This window comes from Calypte anna, chromosome 19, assembly GCF_003957555.1.
Source record: "Calypte anna isolate BGI_N300 chromosome 19, bCalAnn1_v1.p, whole genome shotgun sequence".
In the NCBI taxonomy this organism is placed as follows: domain Eukaryota; kingdom Metazoa; phylum Chordata; class Aves; order Apodiformes; family Trochilidae; genus Calypte; species Calypte anna.
The window spans coordinates 3911113-3937188 of NC_044264.1; the positions used below are offsets into that span (position 1 = coordinate 3911113).

Here is a 26076-nt window from a genome sequence, read left to right on the forward strand (position 1 = left end):
CCTTAACTGTAGATTTCCTTTCCAACAGTTTTCTACATTTGTTTCTGTATAGAGCTGGCTATATCATTTATCACTATGAATTGTTTGGGTTTTTTTCTGAGAGAAGCTGCATTCATTCCAGGATGCTGAAGTGAGAGTCAAATCCTTACACTGCACCCACCGCTGTATTCCCTTTATCAGCAGTGCTGGGCTGCAAACTATTCTACAGAGGCTGGGGGAAAAAAACCAAACAAATAACAAAACAAATCACACCAGAAAACAGCACCAAAACAAAACAAACCCTACCAACAAAAATAAACCATGGGGAAAAAACTGCAACCTCTTCTTCACTTCCAGACCCACAGAGGATTTTGGACACTGCTCAATGTTTTGTTCCACTTCATCCACATGATGCAGCATTCAGGTTTTTAGCCTTCAGGAAGGCTCAACTGAAACAAACTACTTGGGAGTATTCACCCCTCTTCTTTCATGCCTGCAGGGAAGGCAGTGAATTGATACCAATCCCCTCCACTGTCTCCAAGATCTGCGGGAAACCTCAGCATCTCTTTGGAAAGCCACATGAACAAGCTGCACAAAGTGCAGTTCAGATGGTTTTAAGGACAGAAACATGATACCAAATTTCTTTTCCAAACCCAGACCTGTACCTTCTGTTGACCCTGAGAGAGATGTTCTCTCCAACACAGCATCCCTAGCTGATTGCTAACCCTTTGGAAGTGGCTGCATCCACCCTTTTTCCCCACCAAAATAAGATCTTTAAGTCCTTTGGTGTTTATGTTTATTCCATGGCTCCAGAAAGTTGCTCCATCTCTCCAGAGTGTACCCAAGGAAAGGGATGCAGGCTCTCACAGGCAGGTAAGGGATAGAGGCAGCAGCACTGTGGTTCCACTGCCCTTCAACACAGGGGACTGGCAAGAGCTTCCCAGGAGCAAAAGAAAAAAAATCATCAGGCTCAGTGATGCAAAACCTCCATATGCAACAATACAAATCGTAACTTGTTATTTAATTTTCTAAAAAAAAAAAAAAAAAAAAAAAAAAAAAAAAAAAAAAAAAAACCTTTTCCAGGGGTTTTACAGGGTCTGGCATTATTGAAGCTTCACTTCTACAACAGGCACTGGCTGCTGTGCCAGGGAAGGCAGAACACAGTGTGTTTGCACACAAGGACCCATCTGTTCTATCTCTCACAACTGGATCCAAGAACTCTGCTGTTTTTGTTTGTATTGCCATGCCCACAGGAATGTCTTTTCCTATGCCATGAACAAGCATGTCTGAAAAAGGACACTGCCATCATCATTACTCAATGGTCTTTATGCTCTCCCTCCCTGGAGCTGAGCTCTGCCAGACACCAGGCACTGAGGAGAGAAACTGAGGCATTTCTCACCAGATTCAGCCTGGTTTGTCCACTGCCATCCACAAGCTGCAACCAATAATGGAAGAGCTTTAAGTTTCAAAGCATAAGGCTTAATCCTTGTACTTTATAACCCCACCACAGAGGAGGATTACTTAACTAAAAGATGGTGAGAAGCAGAGAACCTGCTGCCCCAAAGCAAGTGTTCTGATGTGTGGAGGTTTGTGGGAAGATGTAGCTGTGTGCCAGGGATTAAATCGCATCCCTAGGAGACATCTCCCCAGTGCCTCAGCTTAGACATGAAACCAGCTGGCAGTGTTCCCTAACATCCCTGCTACATTTGATTTCAGATTAATGTTCTGGGGACTGTGAGAGATGGTCACTGCCACTTTAGGACACCAAAGACCTTTCAAATGGCTTGCCAGCCCTCTGAAACCATTATCCATCACATACTGCCTTCAGCAGACAAGAGGCTACAGTACTTAATCCAGTATTTAACTTAGCCTTTATTTAAAGACAAATATATAAAAAACAATAAAACAGCTTTGATTTTGCATTTCCTTTTTGGGTCACCCACTTTGTACCAATTCCTCAGTCCTGTTTTTCAGGGCAGCCTTTCCCAAAGTTAATCCTGATGTGAGCTGCTCATTTCTTACCTCTCCCTTCTCAGCAGACCTGGTGAGTATAAAACATCACATTTAGGTAAGTGTTTTTATTTGGACAACATCCTGCCGCCTTTCACAACTCCTCTTTTATGACCACACCAGTGAGCCTAAGTAAGCTTTTGGACTCTTTCCTGGAGCAGCGCAGACACTGCTGGTATAACCATCTTTTGACTGCAAAGGTTTTCACCTGCACCCACCAGGGTGCATCACTTCTGATCATCCTGGCTCTGCAGAGCTGCCTTGCAGGGTCCCTGGGCAGTAAGACTGACCACTTTGCCCACTGTGTTTTCCTGCTGGCTCTGACAACACCATGAGGTTAAAATCAGATCTAGAAGCAGGCAAAAGGTGCAGCCTGTGACCAGTACTTATTATCTCTGCATCTTCAGCCACCAATCCTGCCACAGCTTTGGCAGAGTGAACAAAGTGGCCCAGGGCTCGGGGTCCAAACCTGCACCAGAACACAGGAGCTTGAGGCTGAAAATTGTTTGGGTTCCAAGAAACCCCACTTGGCTGCCAGCAGAGGTGCCAGCACAGGCACCATGGTGGGAGGGAGACTTGAGTTCAGCCTGAGATCCCAAGCAGCTCAAACACACACCCTTCAGTTTACACCCCTCTAGAAGTAGCCACACAGGGCTAAGAAAGAACGATTTAGTTACAGTATTTCTGAATTACTTAGTTCTCTAAGTGCCCAGTAAAATAAGATTTTTATCAAAACTTAACGCACCTGTTTACTGTTCAGACAAATGGCAGAACGGCTAGAAAAGCCCTGCGTTGTTAGCTGTCCAGCACTTCAGAGAATTAAAGTGTTTTTTTAAAAATACTATATTAAAATAAATCATAGAATCACAGAATACACCAAGTTGGAAGCGACCCATCAGGATCATTGAGCCTAACTCCTGTCCCTATGTAGAGTGTTCCAAAAAATCACACCATGTGCCGAAGAGCATCCTTCTGAAAGGAATCATCAGCTTGACCTCAATGCCTGGCAGGGTTATGGAACAAATCATCCTCAGTACAATCACACAGCACCTGCAGGATGGACAAGGGATTAGACCCAGACAGCATGGGTTTAGAAAGGGCAGGTCATGCCTGCCCAACCTGATCTCCTTTTATCATCAGGTGACTGCCTGGTGGATGAGGTGAGGGCTGTGGATGTGGTCTACCTGGACTTCAGCAAGCCCTTTGACACCATGTCCCACAGCAAACTCCTGAAAAAGCTGTCAGCCCACAGCTTCGACAGAAGCACCCTGTGCTGGGTTAGGAACTGGCTGGAGGGCCGGGTCCAGAGAGTGGTGCTGAACGGTGTTGATCCAGTTGGTGGCCGGTCACTAGTGGTGTCCCCCAGGGATCAGTGTTGGGCCCAGTTCTGTTCAATATCTTTATAGATGATTTAGATCTAGAGGGAATTGAGTCCACCATCAGCAAATTCACAGACGACACTAAGCTGGGGGGGATTGTGGATCAGCTGGAAGGCAGGAGGGCTCTGCAGAGGGACCTGGACAGACTGGAGAGTTGGGCTGATTCCAATGGGATGGGGTTCAACACGGCCAAGTGCCGGGTCCTGCACTTTGGCCATAACAACCCCATGCAGTGCTACAGGCTGGGGACAGAGTGGCTGAGAGCAGCCAGGCAGAAAGGGACCTTGGAGTTTGGATTGACAGGAAGCTGAACTTGAGCCAGCAGTGTGCCCAAGTAACGAAGAAGGCCAGTGGCATCCTGGCCTGTATCAGGAACAGCGTTGCCAGCAGGTCCAGGGACGGGATTCCACCCCTGTACTCGGCCCTGGTGAGGCCACACCTCAAGTACTGTGTCCAGTTCTGGGCCCCTCAGTTCAGGAAGGAGACCGAGGTGCTGGAGAGGGTCCAAAGGAGGCAACTGGGCTGGTGAAGGGACTTGAGCACAGACCCTACGAGGAGAGGCTGAGGGAGCTGGGGGTGCTCAGGCTGGAGAAGAAGAGGCTCAGGGGAGACCTCGTCACTCTCTGCAACTCCCTGAAAGGAGGTTTTAAAATTATCCTAAATAGGAAAAATTAAATAAACCAGGACCCTTCACCTAGGAGAAGATGAGAGAGAAAGAAGATAGATGAGCTCAGAGGACAGAGGTCAGTAATTCTGAATGAGAGAAAAAGCAAGATTCATTTCCTCAATGCACCTGGTAAGTGACCAGGTACCAAGTTTACAATTTGCTAAAAGACAAAAGCTTTCCCATGGCCCTTCCCCAAAGCCCAAAGCCCTTGGTTTGGCCCAGTTACACCGTCACACAACCACAGGACTGTCGAGGGGGGCATTGGATGTGTGACTGTCACTGATCTCCACCCTTCAATTGCTTCCACAACCAATTTTTCTCAGCCATGTTGCCCAGCTCAGTTGTGGTAGTCAGCTCTTCCCAAAAAACCCAAATGTTCTTCGCAAAGGGTTTCCATTGGAACAAAGTGTTTAATTCAAGTGTCTCTACAAATACTCTTCTTCTTCTTCATATCATACAGGAAAGAGTCAGTCTCTCACCAGACCCACAAAAGAACTGAGGCCACTCGGAGTCCTTGCACAGCAGAGCACAGGGGGAAAAATGAAGGATAACATGAGCAGGTGGTATTAAAAGCAGTGGAACAGCATCTCTCCATCACTTTGTCAGCTGACTTGACACTTTCCTCTCTGCAATAGGTCAGCAAACTTCTATTTTATATATCTTGCTTAAAACATAAATGTTTAAAGTCAGTCCTCAAAACTTCTCAGATTTGCTATTCTCAGAGAAGAGTGGAAGTTAAGAGGAGCTGAGCTTTGACTCGCAGACAAAGAAAATGTTATTAAAAAAGCAATAGGGGACAATAATTGCATAAAGTTGTTTCAGGAGCATTAATGCCCTGAGGTGGCTCTGAGCAGTCTTTTCCTACCTACTCATCAGTTCTTACTTTTTAACTTAGCTCACAGATCCTGCCAAGTTCCCAGTGGGGTTTGCAAACTTAACATATGGCTCCAGTGAAATGCAACTACTCACAGGTAGGAAATTTTCATCTTGTTGCATTCAGGTGTTGGAAGAAAGAAAGATTTCAGGCAGACAACCACACAGATGGTGCTCTTACAAAATATTTATTACTTTGCAGGGTGAGCAAAGAATATTTGTTAGTACCTTCTCTAAATAAATGTACAAATCTTAATCTCTACATAAAATTTAAATGATCAGCTCAGGCAAGACTGTCTTAGTCAGAAGCTCAGACCAACAACTTCCCCTCCTCTTTTGCCTATCAGGACACCATAATGCTTCAAATGCAAGAGCAGCATCTATCGAATTCTGAGCATGTGAAATCTCAGATCATTACATTTCTTGCAATGCATGAGCTGTGCCCATCTCAGGCCCCAGATAGAGGAATCATTTTGCAGATGATGCCAGTCAAGATCAAACACAACTTGCAGACCACAAACCAGCAGCACTGGGGCACAGCCAGCCTGCAGGAACCCAGTGAGTGTAAGTTCTCTAAACAAGTTCTAAAACCCCTGGCACTCACAAATTGCCCTTTACTGTATGAATCCATGCATTTCCATGTATGGACACAGCCTCATCTGGACACACATTACATGGACTTCACATCTAAGGAAAAGACCATCCTGCGGACAGGGCAATGAGCTGTCACTGTGGGTGCTTGTGTTGCTTACTCCAGCCCCATGGGCAGCACTTGGCCTTCCAGATATGATGCTATTTTGCAAAGATAGATCCCCTTAGATGGTACCAGACCTGAATCAGACACACATTATTAGTAGTAAGGGAGAAAAAGGCCACAAATTAGTATGAAAAAAGGCCACAAACCATATACCCACCCAGCTAGTATTTATTTGTTTGCACATACATACAAATCACTCTAAAACACAACCCTCAAGAGCCCACAAGCAAGGCATGCTGATCCTTCTCATTTAAGTGAAGCTATGAAGATTTCCTGCAAAGGTTAAACCGTGGTTGCCATTTCCCCAAAGCCCTCTCATGACCTTGTCACCTACCAAATGCTTTTACACTGAGAGTACAGCTCCACCTCTGCTGCAACACCAACACAAATATTTAAAATAGAAAGGAGCCTCTTGAAGGACAAACAACGTTTCTTCAGCTCCAGTTCTTCAGCCCTCTGTCAGGTGTCAGGAGAGTGCTCAGCCAGGGCAGCACTGCTGCAGATGCTTTAAAATTATATAAATAAATAAGGAGCCCATTCTCCACCCCGCTCGCTCTCCCCCTCCCTTTAAGTAGGTCACTCTGCTCACTATGGAAATCAGCTCATCTTCAAAGCAGGTTTGCTCATCTCCTTTCCTATCTCTTTAATATTAGAAATGTGCAAAGCATTATAAGAGCAAAGGCTAATTTCAGACTAATTTGATTTATCCCCATCATGGGTATAAACATGAAACTCTATTTAGTTGTCAAAAAAAAAACAACCCTGAAACATGAAAAATTCATGAAAGCTTGCAAAGTATCTGCCATGTAGTTAGTTCTGAACTTGGTACATAGGTTCAATTCCAAGACCCTGGCAGATAACACAGTGCAAATGAAATGCAAAGGGGGTTGTGACCTGGGAAGGTGGGGAAAAGAGGAGGGGGGAGAGAGGGAGGGTGGGGAAGAGGGAGGGGGGGAAGAGGGAGGGGGGGAAGAGGGAGGGGGGGAAGAGGGAGCAATCTCCTGAATTACACTGTAAAAGCTCAAGGGACTGATGTAAGAGAAGCCCAGCTCATACCAATTTCAGCCCAAAATTTAGGCCTTACCTTTATTTATTATACCTTTTTATTTCTTTGACCTTATCTAAACCTTCCCACTTCATACTGCCAGCTAATAAAGCCCAGAAGCCAAGCCTGCCCCTGACCCTGCTAAAGTCCCTGGGAACTGGGACTGGTTCAGTGCCATGGCCACTGAACCCAGCAGCTTCTCATCTCAGCCTAGAGCAGAACACACCAGGACCCACCCTGGGGGGAGCTGAGCTTCCCCTGGGGACTGCAGGGACTGCTGAGCTGCTGCTCACCTCCAGGAAGCTCTGAGCACCTGGTAAAACGGAGCATGCAAACTGCAAAAAATGCAACTTAAGGCATGAAAAGAAATTCCAGTGCTCACCAAAGGCAAATATTGAAAAGTTTTATCTAACAACATCCAAAAAATGATTCCAAGAAAATGAACTATAAGAACTCATTATTACTTGAATGACCCAATCAGCAATTTGGCTTTTTTTTAATTAAAAAAAACAAACAAACAAACAAATCATCATTTTATAATTCAAGTATAAAGGAATTTCCTAAGCCTGGAAAAGCATTTGCATTATGCACCTCTGAACATAATAGCGTGGCACAAGACTCTGACACAGCACGCTCAGCAAAGTTCTCCTGACAGTAGTGCAACTTCGTCCTATTCTTTTGCTCCATTGATCCAGTCAGAAGACTTCCTGGATCAGCTTTTTTTTTTTTTCCCCAAACTTCTTTCTTTCCCAAGGCTCAGCATGGAGGTTTGAGAAATGCAAAGGAAGACGCAGCCAAAAAAAGAAAAATATCTTCCATATCTTCCTTTTTTTCAATCTTCTGGAAGAAAGAGTGAGAAAGGCTGTAGGTCTGATGCCACCTTTAACAGCATCAGCATTCTGCCTGCTTGACAGTAAATATGTTACCCCACCAGGTCTATGCAGGAGGAGCTGATGTTGGTTTGCAATCGTTGGCACAAGGGGACCTGCATTCTGTTGTACCCGTGGCACCACAGTCTCTGCTTCCAAGAAGGAATTATTTCCCATGATGTGAAGTGTAAAGATGATATTCAAAGCTTCCACTTCCATGCAAAGCTTCCTTAGGAGTTTAAGGATTTGGTTCCAAACTTGAGTACTGTCCACTGAACCCAACCCTAGAACACTGACCTGGGACATAGTCATAAGCTGTGTTTACTGCCAGGACACACCTGACACGGACCAAGGTTTTAAAAAAGACAAAAAACATAATTGCAATGGGCCTCCAGATTTCCGAATTTAGAAAGCACACTATTAATATTAATAAGTATCATTTTGTAGTAGGAAAAAATACAGAAAATAGCACTGTGCCTTAAGCCCTAGAATCAACTGGGATCTTTGGCAGCAAAAGCTGGAGAAGACAGCAGCAGCTGCCAAGTCACAGCTTGAGTTGCCTCTAGTGAAGGTGACTGCAAAATGGGATTAAGAAAAAAGAAAAAGAGAAAAAAACACCCAACAGGTAAAATTCAAAGTGAAATAAAATGCAAGGACAGACAACTGAGTTAACAGGCTTCCTTTACTCGCAGAGCATCTGAATTGTTCTGAGTTGCTTATTTCCATTTTTCCTCCAACTGCAGCCCCTGCGTCCTAACTGAAACACTTTCCAAGTTATTTTTGTTCACCCTCTTTCTTGCATTCTCAGCTCTCTGCAGGGAGGTCCATCTGACAATAAAGTCAATGGCCTCAATAACATCTGTGGGGCCCTAAACCAGTTCACATGGTCCCATCAACACTGCAGCAAAATGGACCATGAAAAAACAACCCTGCTGTTTTCTTCCCCACAAGCTTCTGCCCAGGCTCTCACCTTTCAGTCACATTTTCCCTATTAAATTTCTTTTGGAAAATCCTAAGAATTTAAGAAGAAAAAAAAATTAAAAAAAGACAAATAAATCAAGAACTCCCAAATCAAAAACTGCTCCACAGCAGCCACTCCTAGGTGATGTCCTTGCTGACTTAGCATGAATTTAAACCACAAACCAATGCTCAAAGTCTTTGTGTTCTTCATTGCTGTTCTCGTGCCACATCCAGCTATTCTGCTTCCACTGGGGACCTCTGTATCAAAAACCTTCTTATAAAGACCAGTACAGGTCCAGCACTTAATGCCAACCTGAAAAAAAAAAAATCAAATCACTGATACTAATCAGTTCTCAGACTTAAAAACTAAGCCATCAGCAGTTAGCTTGTATCTAGGACAGATGCAGCATTTAAAATACGTACTACAAATGAGAACCATTTAGGCACATCATAATTAGTAAATGGCAAATATTAGGAGTTATGGGAAAAGAGACCGTTAAAAGAGATTTTAATAGCCCTGCATTTCATACGTTCAGATGTGAAAATCCAGTCACCATACACTTGGAGCATTAAGCCTGCATTAAGGAACAAGCTGCTTAATTTCTGCAGTTGTAAAAACAAAGGTTAAATATCTGCTTTAGCACAAACCCCATAATTTTTCCACAGTGCCTGTACTGTTGTGCTTTACACTGCTAACAACACCTGCCCTGGCTTTATACCCACACATCTTCCAAATGTTCTTCAAGGCTACCAGCACTTGAATTAACACACCAGAAAAAAAAAAAAAAAGCCATGGCAACGAGGTTTCTGGAAGTAACCTATCTTTTTAGTACCCCTCATTTCTATAAAATACCAAGTGTAAAGTAACACTTTCCTCTAGACAGACATTTTTTCACTACTTGTAACACAATCAACAAGCAACTGTGCTGCATCCAAACATTCCTGTAAGCACCAGAGATGCTCCCAGGATGCCCACTCCCTGACTGGATGCCTTGTTCCATGCCACCTCTCCTCCCCAAATTCTATGCCAGCCTCATTATGGGGTTTCCCAGACCCATTTTTTTGGAGCTGCCTGTTCAGTCCCTCCACTCTTTTTCCTCTGTATCAGCTTTTGTGCATCTGTGGCAGCAATGGTTCATGGTTTTCTCATAAATCACTACCAAAATATATCTGGACCAGTTTGTTGGGATTAAAGATAAATATGGTCTTGACCATATCTGACCATTTCAGCTTCACTGGAAAAACTCTAAACCAATTAAAGCAGTTTCTCACAATGGGAAAGGCTGCATAGGATCAGAGTCAGATGGCACCAGAGATGCCTACACCTGGGTGTGCAGCTTTGGAGGAAATTAGGTTTTTTGGCTGTTCAGGTCCAAGAACTGTAATTGGAGCTGGGTATTTTGGGATACAGAGTTCTGGCAATCCAAATCAGACCTGGACATTCAAGTAATTCCAGGATTTTCCAAACAGCTGCACAATTACGCTGGATGTCTCAAATTAGGATGGGATATCCAAGTTTTATTCTTTTCCATTCACTGGCTCTTCACTTGTAGAAGCCTGGCAGCTGGTTTTAATTTGCAAGGTCTGATGCTGTTCAGCAGGATCAAACAGGCAGCAACAGTAGGGAGGAAAAGTTGTGGGAAGAACACAGCATTCATTAGTATCTAGAAGTTGAGCAACTTCCTGAGAAAAGACTGGCAAAAATGTAAAATCCCATTTTACTGTCTAAACCCTTTTATGTCTGTGCAGAACAGCTACTAAACTCCCCCAGAAAGTCATTTATTGATTCAGCGCTTGATCCAAAGACAAGTGAAGTCAATATGCCCTGACCTGAGTAACACCTTCCCTGTAAGGCATCATGAGAGCTGGTAACTACCTTTAGACACTTCTGACAGGGGCAGAGTTCTAAATGAAAGCTGTCTGCATGCCCATAAATCATCTGCATCATCCAGCTGTCATACTGTCATACATACCACAAACACTGATTAAACTACACCATGTCTGAACCATCCTCCTTTCACATCAGAGAAAGCAGCTCTGGCATCCCCAGCCCACCAGCTTAATTATTCATTTATTTCTCCAGATATTTATTTCTCTTCAGCTCCACCTGCAGAGCTTGAAAACCAGCTCTGTCCCCTTGGGTGTTGCATGTGGTCAATCAAATCAGCTTCATCCAAAGAGTACCTGACCTCCACCACCATCTATCTGTTCCTCCAAACTCAGGTTTCCAGTCCCTCACCTTAGAATCACAGAATCATAGAATTGGCTGGGTTGGAAGGGACCTCTGAGATCATCAAGTCCAACCCTTGAACCACTGTTGTGGTTGCTAGACTATGGCACTGAGTGCCACATCCAGTCTCTTTTTAAATATCTCCAGGGACGGAGAATCCACCACTTCAGTGGGCAGCCCGTTCCAATGCTTGATCACTCTCTCCGTAAAGAAATTCTTCCTAATATCTAACCTAAACTTCCCCTGGCACAACTTAAGACCATCTCCTCCTCTACCTCGGGCTGTCAGAAGGGTTCATCCTCGCAATGTCACTTTGGTGGATGGATGTTGAAGTAAGATTCAAGAAATGTTTGGCAAGAACAGTAGTTCCTGTCTAAATAGAAGAGGAAGAAATTTGCTTCCAACTGGCTGAAAAGGTGCCTCAGGAGAGGCAGGACTGAAAACAAATGGCTACAGCCAATCCATTCACAATTGCACTTTTATTAGCCCCATTTCAGGGCTTCATGAAGAAGGGAACAACTCTGAAGGGTTTTGCTGTAACTTCAGACATTATCCTCACTCCATCCCCTGGAGTTCCTTCATGGGGGCTGGGATCCAGGGAAAGCTGCTCTGTAGCAGGTAGCTCCTTGGGCTTTGCATTAACCCACATTTGGGTGCAGATATCCATGTGTTTCCCAAGCTGCAGTTACTAGACTATGGCACTGAGTGCCACATCCAGTCTCTTTTTAAATATCTCCAGGGACAGATAAACCACTACTTCCCAGGGCAGCCCATTCCAATGTCTGATCACCCTCTCAGTAAAGAAACTCTAATGTCCAACCTAAACCTCCCCCGGCACAACTTGAGACCCTGCCCTCTTGTCTTGCTGAGAGTTGCCTGGGAAAAGAGACCAACCCCAACCTGGCTACAACCTCCTTTCAGGGAGTTGTAGAGAGTGATGAGGTCTCCCCTGAGCCTCCTCTTCTCCAGCCTGAACAACCCCAGCTCCCTCAGCCTCTCCTCATAGGATCTGTGCTCGAGTCCCTTCAAGAGCCCAGTTGCCTCCTTTGGACGCGCTCCAGCACCTCAATCTCCTTCCTGAACTGAGGGGCCCAGAACTGGACACAGTACTTGAGGTGTGGCCTCACCAGGGCCGAGTACAGGGGCAGAATCCCTTCCCTGGACCTGCTGGCGATGCTGTTCCTGATACAGGCCAGGATGCCATTGGGATTCTTGGCCACCTGGGCACATTGCTGGCTCAAGTTCAGCATCCTGTCAATCCAAACTCCAAGGTCCCTCTCTGTCTGGCTGCTCTCAGCCACTCTGTCCCCAGCCTGTAGCGCTGCATGGGGTTGTGGCCAAAGTGCAGGACCCGGCACTTGGCCGTGTTGAACCCCATCCCATTGGAATCAGCCCAACTCTCCAGTCTGTCCAGGTCCCTCTGCAGAGCCCTCCTGCCTTCCAGCTGATCCACACTCCCCCCAGCTTAGTGTCGTCTGTGAATTTGCTGATGGTGGACTCAATTCCCTCTAGATCTAAATCATCTATAAAGATATTGAATAGAACTGGGCCCAACACTGATCCCTGGGGGACACCACTAGTGACCGGCCGCCAACTGGATCAACACCGTTCAGCACCACTCTCTGGGCCCGGCCCTCCAGCCAGTTCCTAACCCAGCACAGAGTGCCCCTGTCCAAGCTATGGGCTGACAGCTTTTTCAGGAGTTTGCTGTGGGACATGGTGTCAAAGGGCTTGCTGAAGTCCAGGTAGACCACATCCACAGCCCTCACCTCATCCACCAGGCAGGTCACCTTTCCACAACCAGGGTCTGTCCCACCATGTGGCACTTTATGAACACATACAGTGGATATTTTATGGATATCTTCTTAATTTTTAACCACATGTGAAAGTTGTCTCCCATAGCTCTGAGGGGCAAGCAAAGCTTCTGGGGGCAGATACCCTGAGGAAGGCCAGAGAGAAGAAGAATCTGCTGCCTGCCTCCTCTCCATCCCTCAAAGCCCATGGGGATCCTTCAGCTGCAGGACTTGTCTTCAGCAGAAAGCTCCTGGAAGAAACATCACCCTTACCTTCTGTTTTCACTGACACTGCAGTACTGCCCCTCCAGCTCTACTTCCTCATCCTTCCTGCCCTTTTATTTCATTTTCTCACACATCTCCCCCTTCAACCTAGTCAACATAGAATTAATATATATTAAAACCAACATTAGCTTTAAATGCAAAAACTACAGGTAATTAACATGACATTAGATCTAGCTCTTCTCCCATCTGCATCCTTCTGTTGCTTGATTTATCTCAGTAAATAAGTAGTCTGGGAACAGCTTGTTTCTTACTGGTTTATAGCACGAAATCTAAGGGACATGAATCAGCCAGAGCCACAGGAGAGGATTACAACCGAAGTGAGTGGTAATCACTGAATTAAGGCTATATTCCAGTTGTTATGATGAGAAATAAGAAAGGAGTCAAACATCTCTCCTTTCTTGCTCTTTCTGTCCCTACTTCCTTGATACCAGTTCCAAGTAATTGCAAATCACTTAAACACATCTGCAACTTTTTCCTTGTTCTACCATTTCACTCTTCATCCCCTTCTGTCCTTGAGACATTCATCCAAGTAATGCATAAGGGATCTTGAGTCTGTCACTCATATAGATTTTTCTAATATTATTCTTAGTGACTTGTTCAACATTACATAAAACATTGGAGGAAAAACTGAGCCCTAAGCCCTTCCTGCTTGAGTGCCTGGTGCCCCTAATGGTGACACCGGTGCTCCTGATTCATGAATAATTACTGAAATTCCACTTCGTGCTGTCTGGCCTACAGTTGGCAAAGGACAAAGCACAACATGGTCCCATCCTTGACTACAGGTTTAAACAAGTTTGTAATTGCTATTGCCATTATTATTTAGTCTGAGCAAATATGAAAAACTGGAATAAAATCTGGCAGAATAGGGGCTCCAACCAATTTCAAGTGTTCAGTGTTCCAGGGCACTTCCCTAAAGGTGCTACACACTAAAAACAGAAAGGTCAACAAAAATTATTTTAAACCCAATACAGAATAAACAAGCTTTAAAATATTGAATGGCTCCTCAGCTTTTTTTTCCCTTCTCCTTTGCATTGTGCTTTAGAGTATCATCAAGCAATTGTTTTGGACGAATTCGTAGCAATTTGGCAGAAACTTGAGTGCTCTCATGATTTAATTTGAGGCGTCATGTAGGCAAAGACCCAGAAAGAAATTCTAATTATTTCATTTTAAAATTAACCTCCTCGCTTTTATCTTGAAGCTCTGAGAACATGCACAAGCATAGCAGGCTGTGACACTGCCTGAAATACTATACAAGCAAATGAAGATTAAAAGAAACATTAAATAAATTCTGACAGCCATCAGGTAAGAGACATTGCTTGCCTCTTGTGCTCTCTGCAGCTTGAGGAAACACCCAAAATAATTCAACTGAGGCACTGTTGGTGTCTGTAAATCCACTCTTCCATTGTTTTTTTTTTCCACTCTCTGTATCTCAGCAACAGTCAGACACGCAAGGAAAAGCAAATTGGATTTCCATTGCCCACAAACACAGAAAGTGTTAGAGAGAATAGAGTGGAGAAAAGGAAATTGTCTCCTGTTTGGTGCTGGGGAATGGGGTCAGGGACACTACAGGTGCTCAGGGCTCTCCAGGCTGCACACCCCAAAGACAGCTCTCCCACTTTCCCACCCAGAACCTTTCCTCCCTGACGTGCCAGTGCTGACCACTCACACCTCAAACCATGGCAAGAAACACAAAACATTTCCCCTTGCACATACGCTGAGCACATTCAAAGGAAGAGGGACCAAGGATTCCCCTTCCTTCCTCAGTATCTAATGCTACCACCTCCCACAGACGGTTTTAGTGCCCTGAAATTACACAGTCAGGTGCAACAAGGTGTTCCAGCTGCACAGTAAAAAGTGGTGATTTCAGAGATCTTTCATTTTCCCTATCAGCAGGAAGAGTGGCACTCCCACTCAACAGCCTGGGTTGGACAACCTCCGGAGATCCCTATTTTTAAAAAAAATCTATTTACCAAGAGGAATCATCTTACTCCCATATTACAGATGCTGTGGAGCTATGGATATTTCCTATTCCAAGAGTGAACAAGTTCTGTAATGTGCCAGATGGCCTTCAGCATCATTGCCTGTGGGGAGCTGGTGCCAGAGGGACTCAGGGAAGCAAATCCTGGGGAGGGCAGAGGAATTGGGACTCATTACACAGCAAGCAGCACCTGAGCACAGGTGAGCAAGTTTCCAAAAAGGAAAGCAAACAGTGATTTTTTTATTATCCAGTTCACTCCTAATTTTAGAGGTCTTTTTTTTTTTTTTTTTTTTTTTTTTCAGGAAACTTTGCATCTCTCCCCTGACATGAGCATCCATGCCCTCAGACTGCATCTGATGCGTGGTGTGTGACTGCTCAGCAGAGCACTCTGCCTGCACGTCATGTTTTATGTAGGGCTCTCATTGCATCATTACCACGTTATTTTTAGATAACCATCAGTAAATGTCAGATTGGGGGTCAATAGCTATTAGATTTATAGGCAGAACTAGCTATGCTTATTGCTATGAGATATAAAGCATTAAACAAATTCTTAAAGAAATTCAACCACAGGGATTAGGGGTTAGAAAATACAGCTGCCAGTACTCCCCAAACTGTTTAGTAAAAATAATATTGTACCACTAGGATCCATTACTGATGCTGAAACACTGCTGTTGACTCACAGTAGGGTCAATACTACTCATATTCCATTAAAACAGTCCTTTGCAGCCTTCGGTAATGACATCTTATTCAAAATCAGTCTCCCTTTTAGGTTTAATGTTTCAACATGCGGAATCGTCCTCACTTACCCCAGGATTCAGGCGTAGCTGTAGGAGATGGCAGCCTGCCAGCCCGCCACAACATCTGGACCAGATTGTTCAGTTTTACATAAAGAGTAGTGACATAAATCACACAAGGAGTAAAGCCTTTTTAATTACTTGAGAAGGCTCATTTCTAGTTTCTTTTCTGGTCTGTCTTATTAAAAGGTAGATTTGCTCGCAGGTTGCACACAGCTTTTCCTGTTTAGAAACGCAAGTGCCTTCTGCCAGGAGAGAAGGAATGAGAGAAGATGGTGGCCAAGAACAGACCAAAAGGACTCCCCAGAAATCCAAGCATGTTGACAGCCTATGCCTAAAGCCAGCTTTGTCTGTCTGTCCTCCCTGATCAAAGCAGAAGATCTCCAAGAAGGGAAGTGTGGGGCTGTTGTCCCAGCACTGCCTGCTGCCATCCAGAGGGCCTCAGGGGATCCAAAGATGCAGCAGGAGCTCAGCAGATGTGATAAAGCACTGAAGGCAGAGTTGTGCCCTTCAGGAGTGGCAGCTGGATGCCAGGCAGGGTGCCTTCAGGCACTGAAATGTCATTAGATGCCCATGTTTTGCCAAATGCACCCAATTCCATACGTCTTTTACTAGGGAAACAATAGTACACCACTGATCCAAAATGAGGCTTGGAAATATACTGAAATCCACATTATCACAACACTTGTTTAATTTTAATCCTTAGAAAAACATTCTTAAAAGCTGCATAACTAACTTGGCAGTGTTAATCTACCAAACCTTTCTAAATTTTGCCATCGAGATAAGGTTCTGTTTCTCTATTCAAGCAAAGGTGAATATGCAAGAATAAAATACCAAGGTTGTCACTATTTTCTAGTCATTGCTGCTGCATGTCATGAATCCCATCTTGTCTCTGCATGATAAATGTGTTAGAGGCTTATTACTCATTCATTGCCAATGACAGTGAATATTCTGATGATGATGCCAAACAACTATCGAAAACAAAAATTATCTATCGCTTCCTGTTCAGCCGGGTTGTAAACTAAATGTCACGTTAATGACTGAGCTTCCAGATACTTCCTAAATGTCTATCCGAAGCCTCATCTTTCAACACTATTATTTCCCTCAGAACTGCTCCTTTTATTTGTTCCTTGTTCAGTATTAGACTCAATTTCTATGAGCCTGATCATAATTTACAGGCAGCAGCTCCCCAGTGTCTCGAGCCCTCGCAGACCACTCTCCTACAGTTGATCAGTTTAGGCTGAGAACTTCTACAGGCATGTACTGGATCTTGATAATTTGCATTATTCTTAATGGGGAATATGGCAACCCACTCTGTTAGGTATATAATAGATATTGAAGCTGCAATTTGTATAAAGTAGCCATAAATAATAATAAAGTTAGTTTCTACTTCAGAAACACCGTGGCAGCGAGACAGACAGGGAAACAGCATCTCAGATGTAACAGAGCAGTCACATCTTCATAACATCTCACTTTATCTCTACCTCACCATTTCTTCTATCAAAGGATTTCACACAGTGAGACTGTGCTCATATAAACAGCTATTTTATTTTATTTTATTTTATTTCATTTCATTTCATTAACATGACTAAAGTATGGGCCCTTCTCCCTACACACAGCTCTCAATTCTTTACATTTGGTGGTTTATCTTAATCAGAGAATTTCTTAGCATTTTAGTTAATATATTACCAGTTAAAATCTGAATATTGCTAGTCTTCGGGTGTAACACTATTACATACTGCTAAATGGCTGATAGAACTGCTTTTAATCTGCCTTATTTACATATAGAATTTTAATACTCAGTAGTTAGCTTAGTTTGCTATGTACTTCGAGGATGATAAGTGCTATAGAAGATAAGCATTATCTTATTCTTACGGGAAGCAAAATCCACATATCTCTAAAGTGTTTTACATTCATTAAGTGCCACTTTACAAAGGGGATGGAAAGACCATGCAAAAGGCTGTGCTTAAGTCTCAGCCTCATTGTCCACGTGCAGCCCTCACTAACTTCATTTCCTAATTGGATAACAGAGGAGCCCACAAACCTGTATGCAGGGAGTTTGCTGGCATGCACTTGCTCATATCTCAGCATGTCCAAATAATTCCATGTGCAAAAGCACAGGCCCAAGCTCATTTTAAAAAAAAATGAATACAGGCTTATTTAATCATCATGGAATTCTAAAGTTCCTCTTCAACTTCTAATACTTAGTAAAGCAGCAGTTCACTCTTTGTGTACTTTAACGTGAAGGGGAAAACCTTCTGTGCTTACTCCTGTTCTGGCCAGCTTCAGTAGTTTTTCATCACTGGCCTCTCATTTACAACAATATGCATTTAGGTTTATTCTCACCTGATCTTATAATTTACCTGTTGTAAAGTTCTACAGAACATCCACAGTTGAGTAAGACCTCTAGGATCACTGCATCCAAGGGTCAACATCCCCCTCCCCCAAAAAAATGCATGTACCAATATCTGTGTCACCCACCACAGAATGTTCTGAAGTGCCTCATCTACACAGTTTTTAAATACCTCCAGAGATGGGGCTCCACCACCTCCCTGGGCAATGGGAGGTGTTCCTGTTCCAATGCCTTTACTCTCTCAGTGAAGAATTTCTTCCTAAACCTCCCCTGGTGAAACTTCAGGCCATTTACTTTAGTCCTATCACTATTCACTTGTGAGAAGAACCCAGCACCCACCTCCCTACAACCTCCTTTCAGGGAGTTGTAGAGAGCAAGAAAGTCTCCTCTCAACCTCCTCTTCTCCCAGCTAAACATTCCCAGTTCCCTCAGCCTCTCCTCATAGGGCTTTTTCTCCAGACCCTGTACCAGCTTGTTCACCCTTCTCTGAAGGGCCTTCTCTCTCTCACTCCAGCCCCTCAGTGTTTTGTAGTGACAGGCCCAGAACTGAAGACACACTTAAGGTGTGACCTCCCCAGTCCCAAATACAGGGGCACCATCACTTCCTTACTCCTGCTGGTCACACTATTCCTGATACAAGCCGAGGACGCTTCCTTGGCCACCTGGGCACGCTGCTGGCTCACATTCACCCAGGCATCAGCCAACACCCCCCGGTCCTTTTCTGCTTGGCAGCTTTCCTGCAGCTCCTCCCCAAGTCTGTAATATTTCATGGGGTTGTTGTGACCAAAGCGCAGGACCCAGCACTTGGCCTTATTAAACCTCATTTTATTGACCTTGACCCATCAGTCTGGCTTGTCCACGTCCCTTTGAAGAGCCTTCCTACCCTCAAGCAGATCAACACTCCCACCCAACCTGGTGTCATCTGCAGACTTATTAAGGAAGCCCTCAATCCCGTCATCTACATCACTAATGAAGAAATTGAACAGGGCTGGCCTCAGAACTGAGTTTCCAAATAAAATTTAAACAAAGAGCTTAGGAAAAGTCAGCAGTGCCCTTTCACAGCATTTTCTATCTTATTTAGTTTGAAGTAAAAAAAAATTTTTTTCCCACTACTCAAAGATACCACATCATTCCTGTCCTCTTGGCTTCCAGGCAAGATCACTGGATTCAGGTGTTGTTCATCAAGCAAAAATGCTCTACAGAGGGAGTTAATACTCTGCATGCTCCTTGGAGATTCTGAATGAAGACCCCACACTTCTGCTGAAAATGGAGGTGTTTACCCCAGCACATCTGGGAGGGAGCCAATTGGAAGGTTCCTTAGTTCACCAGTGACCAACAGAACTGATCTGTTTACATCGAGGCTCACCTACGGTAGATATGGCTGACGGTTTCCCTACACACAAACCTGCACTTCTTATTCTCAAACTAGCAGCTCTATTTAATTATTAAATTAGTTACATATTGACTTAAACAGCTTCTGGCAAACAGGGATTGCTCACTTCTGGTCAGGATTAGACTCAGAAGGACAGGGACAAAAACCAATACACAAAATCAGATCCAGGCTTTCCTCCTACTTAGGGGGAATACTCAGCACTGGTGCAGCCCCAGCACTCTGCACACGTAAGGAAACCTGCTGATGGATCCTATAAATCCCACCAGACTCTCAGCACTTCTCTGCCTTGGCCAGGCATGGCTGGAGGCACACACCAGCATTATGCTCTCACCTTTTGACGTGGGGGCTAAATGCATACTGCAGTACCCCAAATGTTTCCCCTTCTCACACCCAGAGTGGGATCAAGCAGAATTTCAAGAGGACAAAGGGAGGTGGAAGAGAGTAATGGATAGACTCAAGTAAGCAAAAACACAGCCAGACAGAACCTACCTGGGCAATTCCGCCAAGGCTGTTTCTTGTAGGAAGGGGAGATGAGCAACTTCTCACCAGGCAACGGAAATGGGACCCATCCCATTAAGAGAATTGCATGATGAGCAAAGTCTTTGTACGTGGTTTCATGTGGCAAACAGCAGCTTTCCTCAGGTCACATCACTCATCCTCTGTGCCTTTGATGTTAAAAACTTGGCCCACCCTTGCTGTCTTTAAACGTGTGATTTCTCAAAACCCTCAAGAGGGAGAGGGTTACATAAATCAGTCTGCCCAGCACTGCCCAGGAAGCCCACGGCTGTGGCAGAAGCTTAATGTTCTCTTCCAAGTCTTTATTCACTCCAGCTCCTCACTAGCTAAATAGTTTGTAACACGAGCTCAGAAATCCTCTCTTTGTAAACATAGACCCAACTCAAAAGTTCACTTGTATGACTCTCCATAAAGCTGGAGATACTCTGGACCGTAATTTTTACTTACGTAAACATCAGCACACAAATAATTAGATTTGGATCAAAAAGACAAGTTGTACTTAATACCCAGGGTAAAACACACACGTTCCTTCCAGGCCTTCATTAGCTTTCTCTGAACATCTGCTGAACAAGAAAATTCCATGCACAAAAGTGACTACAGAAATTAAAAATCCCCCGAACTCCCAGGTAAGTGTGTGCACATACAACAAGCTCCATTTCAAAGGGCACCCTCATACTTCTTTGCACCTCTGGGAGCCATCCAATAGAAGACCATCTAAAAGCAACAGAAAAGGAGAAAGTAAAACCCTCAAGACTTGTGCAACGAACTAAGAAGCAATAGCAAACATTTAGAAAGATCACACCTACAGTTCTCAACCAGTTTTAAGCCAACAGACCACCAAACAGACAATCTGGACAAACAAAAGTCTTCTCCTGGTTACTTTATGAATTACAAAGAGGAGAACACTAAAGAAGGCCACCATCTCCTGTGATGGCTCCCCAGTCCCATACAGCATTCTCAAAGTTCTCTTTCAGCTACCATCTGAAAGGAATGTCCCAGGGCTGATATGCTGTAACTTCATGGAACTGCAACCCCACCTAACAGTGGCTGGAAAACATTGAGACCAGAAAGGTACTTCACCTACAAGCAGTTGTAGGATGAGGATTGAGTCACAACTGGGACAGCTGTTCATGCAGAGAGAGGACAAAGAGGGGGTCTGGTGCTATTTCCAAAATGGTGCAGCAGAGAAACGTCATTCAAAAGGAACAATTGCGTAAAATACTTCCTTCAACAAACCTGTGGCAGTGCTGTTTAGCTTGTTTTCATGGCCAACATTTACAGAAACAAATATACCTACATACAAAATTACAGTTGCCATACCAGAATGAGCTGTTATTTCCAATATGCTTTACACTACGTTTTTTTTCTTAAAAGAAAATTTGAAAAAAAAAAAAAAAAAAAGCAAAACAATAGCACAGCAATGGTATGATAAGATTGCTCATTTGATCTTTACAGAATGGAGGGTTTTTTTAGAGATTCAGGTTTTTTTCCAACTCCCACTGAAATCCAGCCAAGTTCTGTAACGCAGAAAAAAGTCATAGCTGACTGCATCCAAACCGTGTTTTAATTCCTCTCTTTGGCCAAATGCTTCCCAGTGCTCCTGGAGGTGCATGCTTCCTACATGCCACACTAAAGGAATCCTTATTCTACCATTTTCTACACAGGTCAGTTTTAAAACAAAATCCAACCTTACACAACAGAAAGAAAATTCTCTCAGTTGGTGTGTTTTGCAGGGAGCTTGTCTAAGAGCATATGGTGGGGTTTGTCAGGCACTTTCTCACCAGCATGCAACTTTCCTATCCTAAATGCAAAAAGAAAAGAAAAATAAAAATTGAGCTCATATTTGCATACATCAAGCAGACACTAGGATTTCAGCTTTAGGTATTTTTTCAGGTGCCCAGACTGCCAGTTCAGGCACAATCCTGGTCTCACTCCCTGCCTCAGCACCTCTACTGCTGCCTCTCAGTACTGGGGGTTGCTGAGGGGGGTTCACCTGCCCCCTTCCAATTTGCTCTGAACTCATGTCTTGCTGAAGCACAACACAGACATCACTCAGGAGAACAGAGCACCTCGTACTTTTCTAAAAATTGCATGTACCCATCAAACACTTGACCCAACGTTACGTAACAGCCATGCCAGAGCTGGTTTCCCGCCAGACTCATCAGTGTGGCTATAAATCACCCTGGCATGCAGGGGCCAGACAAGATGTCACATTTATGTGCTCAGCTTTACACCTGCCTTAAGAAAATGTTTGTGAGACAGGCAACATACCTATTACCTCTCTGCCTCCCCGGTCTTTAAGTGCACGAATGCTCCCCAGCACTAAGCCAGCTACTGTACTACAGCGTAATGGCACTGAGTGCCCACAGCACCTTCCAGACCTGCCAGCACGCCAGAGCTGTCCTGTGAGCCATGCACACCCAGAGCCATGCCCTGGCTCCTATGATAAGCACCAGCTAGATCCCCAAGTAGGGAGTCCCACATTAATCTTCAGAGTCAGGCAATAAACTTCTAATTTCAGCTCTCCCTCTGTTCTTCACAGAAATGGTAGAAGGCAACGTGATGACTTGTCCAATGCCAAGGTCCTAGCATGAGGTCTCCTGCCTTGAACTGCAGCTATTGCTCCTTTCCTAAATAAGTACCTAAACCTCCTTGGAAACTTCTGCCCTAGAAGCAGAAGCAGCCAGTTCCAGTAAATATAATCCAGCTTTCTACCTTATTCCTTCTTTTGTTTCACCTTGTTTGTCACCCAGCAGTGCTGGTTCAACACCTCCTGGTGAGAGGCACTTCCATCAGCAGGGCAGGCTTTTCATGCAAGCCTATGAAGTAGCAACATAAAGAACACATTCCCACTCAACTGAGTGCTTTCTCATTTTGCACGGTGCCCTCCCCAAAGCACAAACACTGAAAGGTACATTATATTCTTGCACCTGCCTCAGCGCAGAAGTACCACCAGCAGTAACTCTGATTCAGAGCACCGTCACAGCGCACAACAGCTTTTACTTCAGCAGGGCAGAGTCATGCATGAGCTTCATATTCAAAACTCGGGGAGGGAATCACACTGACATTGCCGAAAAACATTAACTCTGCTAATTCTGCAATACAAACACTTGCAGCTGTTAAAACTACAGAGATGAGAAGCCATAAATGGGGCTCCTGATTGCGATTACATTCCTGGTCGGGAGTCTGCAGGGAACAATTTTTTTAAAAATCAGCTTATGTAGTATTTTAATTAGATGCCTCACCTAGATTTCTTACAGCTTTACAATGTTTCTCTATCCTACATGGCATCTTCTAAACTCCCATTCTACATCTCGGAACTACTGAACCTGGTGAGATTTTAATAGAAATCCCCTCACTACACTATAAAGAGAAGCATTACTTCAGATTTTAATTAGCAGCTGTCAATGCTGAGCCACAGGAAACACTGAATAGTTTGCTTAAGTTATTAAAGAAAGTGCATTTTGCTTTCTGACCTTCTGCACTCAAATACTTCAAACATACTTCAGCCGTTTAAAAACTCCTTTGCAAAGAAAAAAATCAAAACCAAAAAAACCCCAGACAACTCCGTAGTAGTAAAAGCCATTCCCTCAATCAATATACAGCATGCTGCTCCAATCCATATTCACCCACTGAACACCCTTCCTTTCTGATGCAGAAATCACGACACTGTCATTTCCTGACCAACATCTTGAACCTCAAAGGCAGCACTAGGTTTATATACTTTCCTCTGTAAGGTACTCTGAGCACAAACACCAACGGATGTTGAAATCAGATACTAAACTGCTCTCGATGAGTCTGTTAAGACTCCGCTTGCACAGGAACACAGGAAAAAGCACAGTTCCATCAGGCAAACTTCAAGCGGGTCGTGTGCCCTCTCCTTCCCTCGATTAATGACACCCCGCATTTAATGACCCTCTGCTACCATGCCCAAAAGGCATTAAGGGCAATACTGGTCCTACCATTCAGCTGCCTGTAGACTATATCTTCTAGGAGGGACAGTCTCTTCAGCACCGCATCCTGGATGGAGCTGAGGCCGTGGGCTGTCAAGTTGGCCACTTCTGCCCTGGGATGGATATCATGGAAGGAGTCGCCGCTCTTGGCCGTGATGGGTCTGCACTTGGCCAGGAAAAGGACGAAGCCAGCCACCGCGATCAAGTTTAACACCAGGAGCACTTTGACTCTCCGCAAAGAAGCCATCAAACTTCCCGAGGGGCACCGCCAGCCGCTACGCTGCCCGCAGGGCTATGGGAGCGGCCCGGCAGGTGCCCGCCGCTGCGCGCACATCCCACGCCGGAGAGCGAAGGGGCTGCGGGGCTCCGGCGAGGTGGAGCGCCGCGGAACCCGCCGCTGACTACGGCCACGCCGAGGGGACACCAGCGCCGGGGCCGCCCGCCCCGCCCCGCCCGCCGCCGCGCTGCCGCCGCAACTTCATGCCCCGCGTAGGGCGCCCGCGCCTGGGCCCCGGGCCCCGCCAGCCCTGCGGCAGCGCCGCGCCCGCTCCGCCGCCCGATGGAGGGGACCCGGGGCCGCTGCTGCTGATCTGAGCGGCCCGGCCATGCCCCGCCGGCAGCCGCCTGCACCGCGGCGGGGCGGGGTGAGGCGGGGGCGGTGCGGAGCTCCCGCCCCTTTGGGCGCCCGGGGAGGGATGGCGCGGGGAGCCCGCGGAGCGCGCTCTTCAGGATGCGGCAAGCGCCCGCTCCGCGCACCGGCCGCGCCTGCGGAGAGCGGCCCGGCCGCCGCCCGGCTGCCGAGAAATCCCGGGCTGGAGCACCGAGGCCGGCGCGGGGCGGGGAGAGCGGGCCAGGCGCTGCCGGAGCGGTTCGGGAGCGATGCCCTTCCTACCCCCCGCTCCCCCTCCTGCTCCGAACACCCAGCGCCCGTCCCGGATCGCTCGTATTTGCCGTTCAGCCGTACGCCAAAGTTTCACTGCCCTCCTGGCTGATGTGCGGTCCCTTCATCAACTTTACTCCCCGCTTCCCGGCGTCGTCCTCCCCTTGGAAGACCCTTGGAAACCTGGGGCTTTGTCTCCACGGGCATTTAATAACAAAGGCAGCATCCGGCCCCGCTTTCCTAAATCCGCGCCTCAAGCACTCAGTGCCCGCGCTCGGGAATGGTCCCCGAGCTGTCCCCCAGGTGGCTTAGCGAGGGTCTTCTACACTCCAAATATCAACCTGGGGTAGGGTTAAACGAACGAATTCAAAATAGAAAATTTTAAAGCCCGACGACTGAATATCCTTATCGGAGAGGAGAAAACCAATCGATTTAGAGCTTTATCCATTTACCACAGCTAACCCCACTTTTCAAAAAGATTACATGAAGATGGATTAGAAATGCAAACAACGTTGAGTCATTGTAACCTACACACGGCAACTTCTCAAGATTTAAGAATATCCTCTCTCACCTTCAAGCCATAATTAAAAAAAAAAAAAAAAAAAAAAAAAAAAAAGGCAGTGCCATGGAAACAAACTTAAAATTGCTTTAAAGGATTTGAAGTTTTAATTTAGAATGAGCTGCAAATGAAACTTTTATGGTTTCTGCATTCAGACAGTCAGACCCAGGCCCCTGCTACCAACACCTGAAGCAGGGAGACAGGCACATATTTCACAGACAGACCCTAAACTGGCACGGTCAGTACTTCATCCACGCTCAGGTTTATTACTCCAATTCGAGGGGCAAAGCTGTGAATGATTTTGGTGACACAAAGCTAGAACTACCTTACACAATCCTGAAAACTATGAAGGGTTTTTGCTGGCACCAAGGGGAAGCTTATTCTTGACAGGTTTGGGGTTTTTGGGGGGTGTTCTGACACATGGTAAACCAAACAGTTTCCTTTCCAGAGTTGTAAACTGAGGTATTTTTTCCCCACTCTATCAATAAAAGCACTTAAAAAACTCAAACCAAACCAAAACAAAAATCCTGGCACAACTTTACAGAGTCCTCTACTGGAAAAGAGACCCATGTGGCCTCAGATTATCAGAAGCAGGAATATCCATGCAAACAGATAACTACCTGCTATGTATTTCAGAACAGTCTCGGATAAAGAAGACCCATTCCTGCTTGTTCTTCACAGTGCTCCAACTGCAGCCATCATGGTTGCATTACACACAAACAGCAATATCTATTTTAATTATAAAACACTGGTTGTAGAAATCTGTGTTTAAGAAATTTTGGCATATGGCTATTAAATAGTAT

At 45.2% G+C, this 26076-nt stretch overlaps 1 protein-coding gene across 1 annotated transcript in view; it reads right to left on the reverse strand.

Annotated features, from left to right (window-relative positions):
• The window catches only part of GALNT17 (polypeptide N-acetylgalactosaminyltransferase 17), a 216371-nt gene extending 192118 nt beyond the window's left edge, over positions 1 to 24253 (reverse strand). Inside the window, exon 1 of the mRNA XM_008501930.2 lies at positions 23844 to 24253. Within this exon, the coding sequence (XP_008500152.1) occupies positions 23844 to 24081 (238 nt within the window). The 5' untranslated portion in view covers positions 24082 to 24253. The remainder of the gene's footprint in view (positions 1 to 23843) is intronic.
• Positions 24254 to 26076: the final 1823 nt, after the last annotated feature.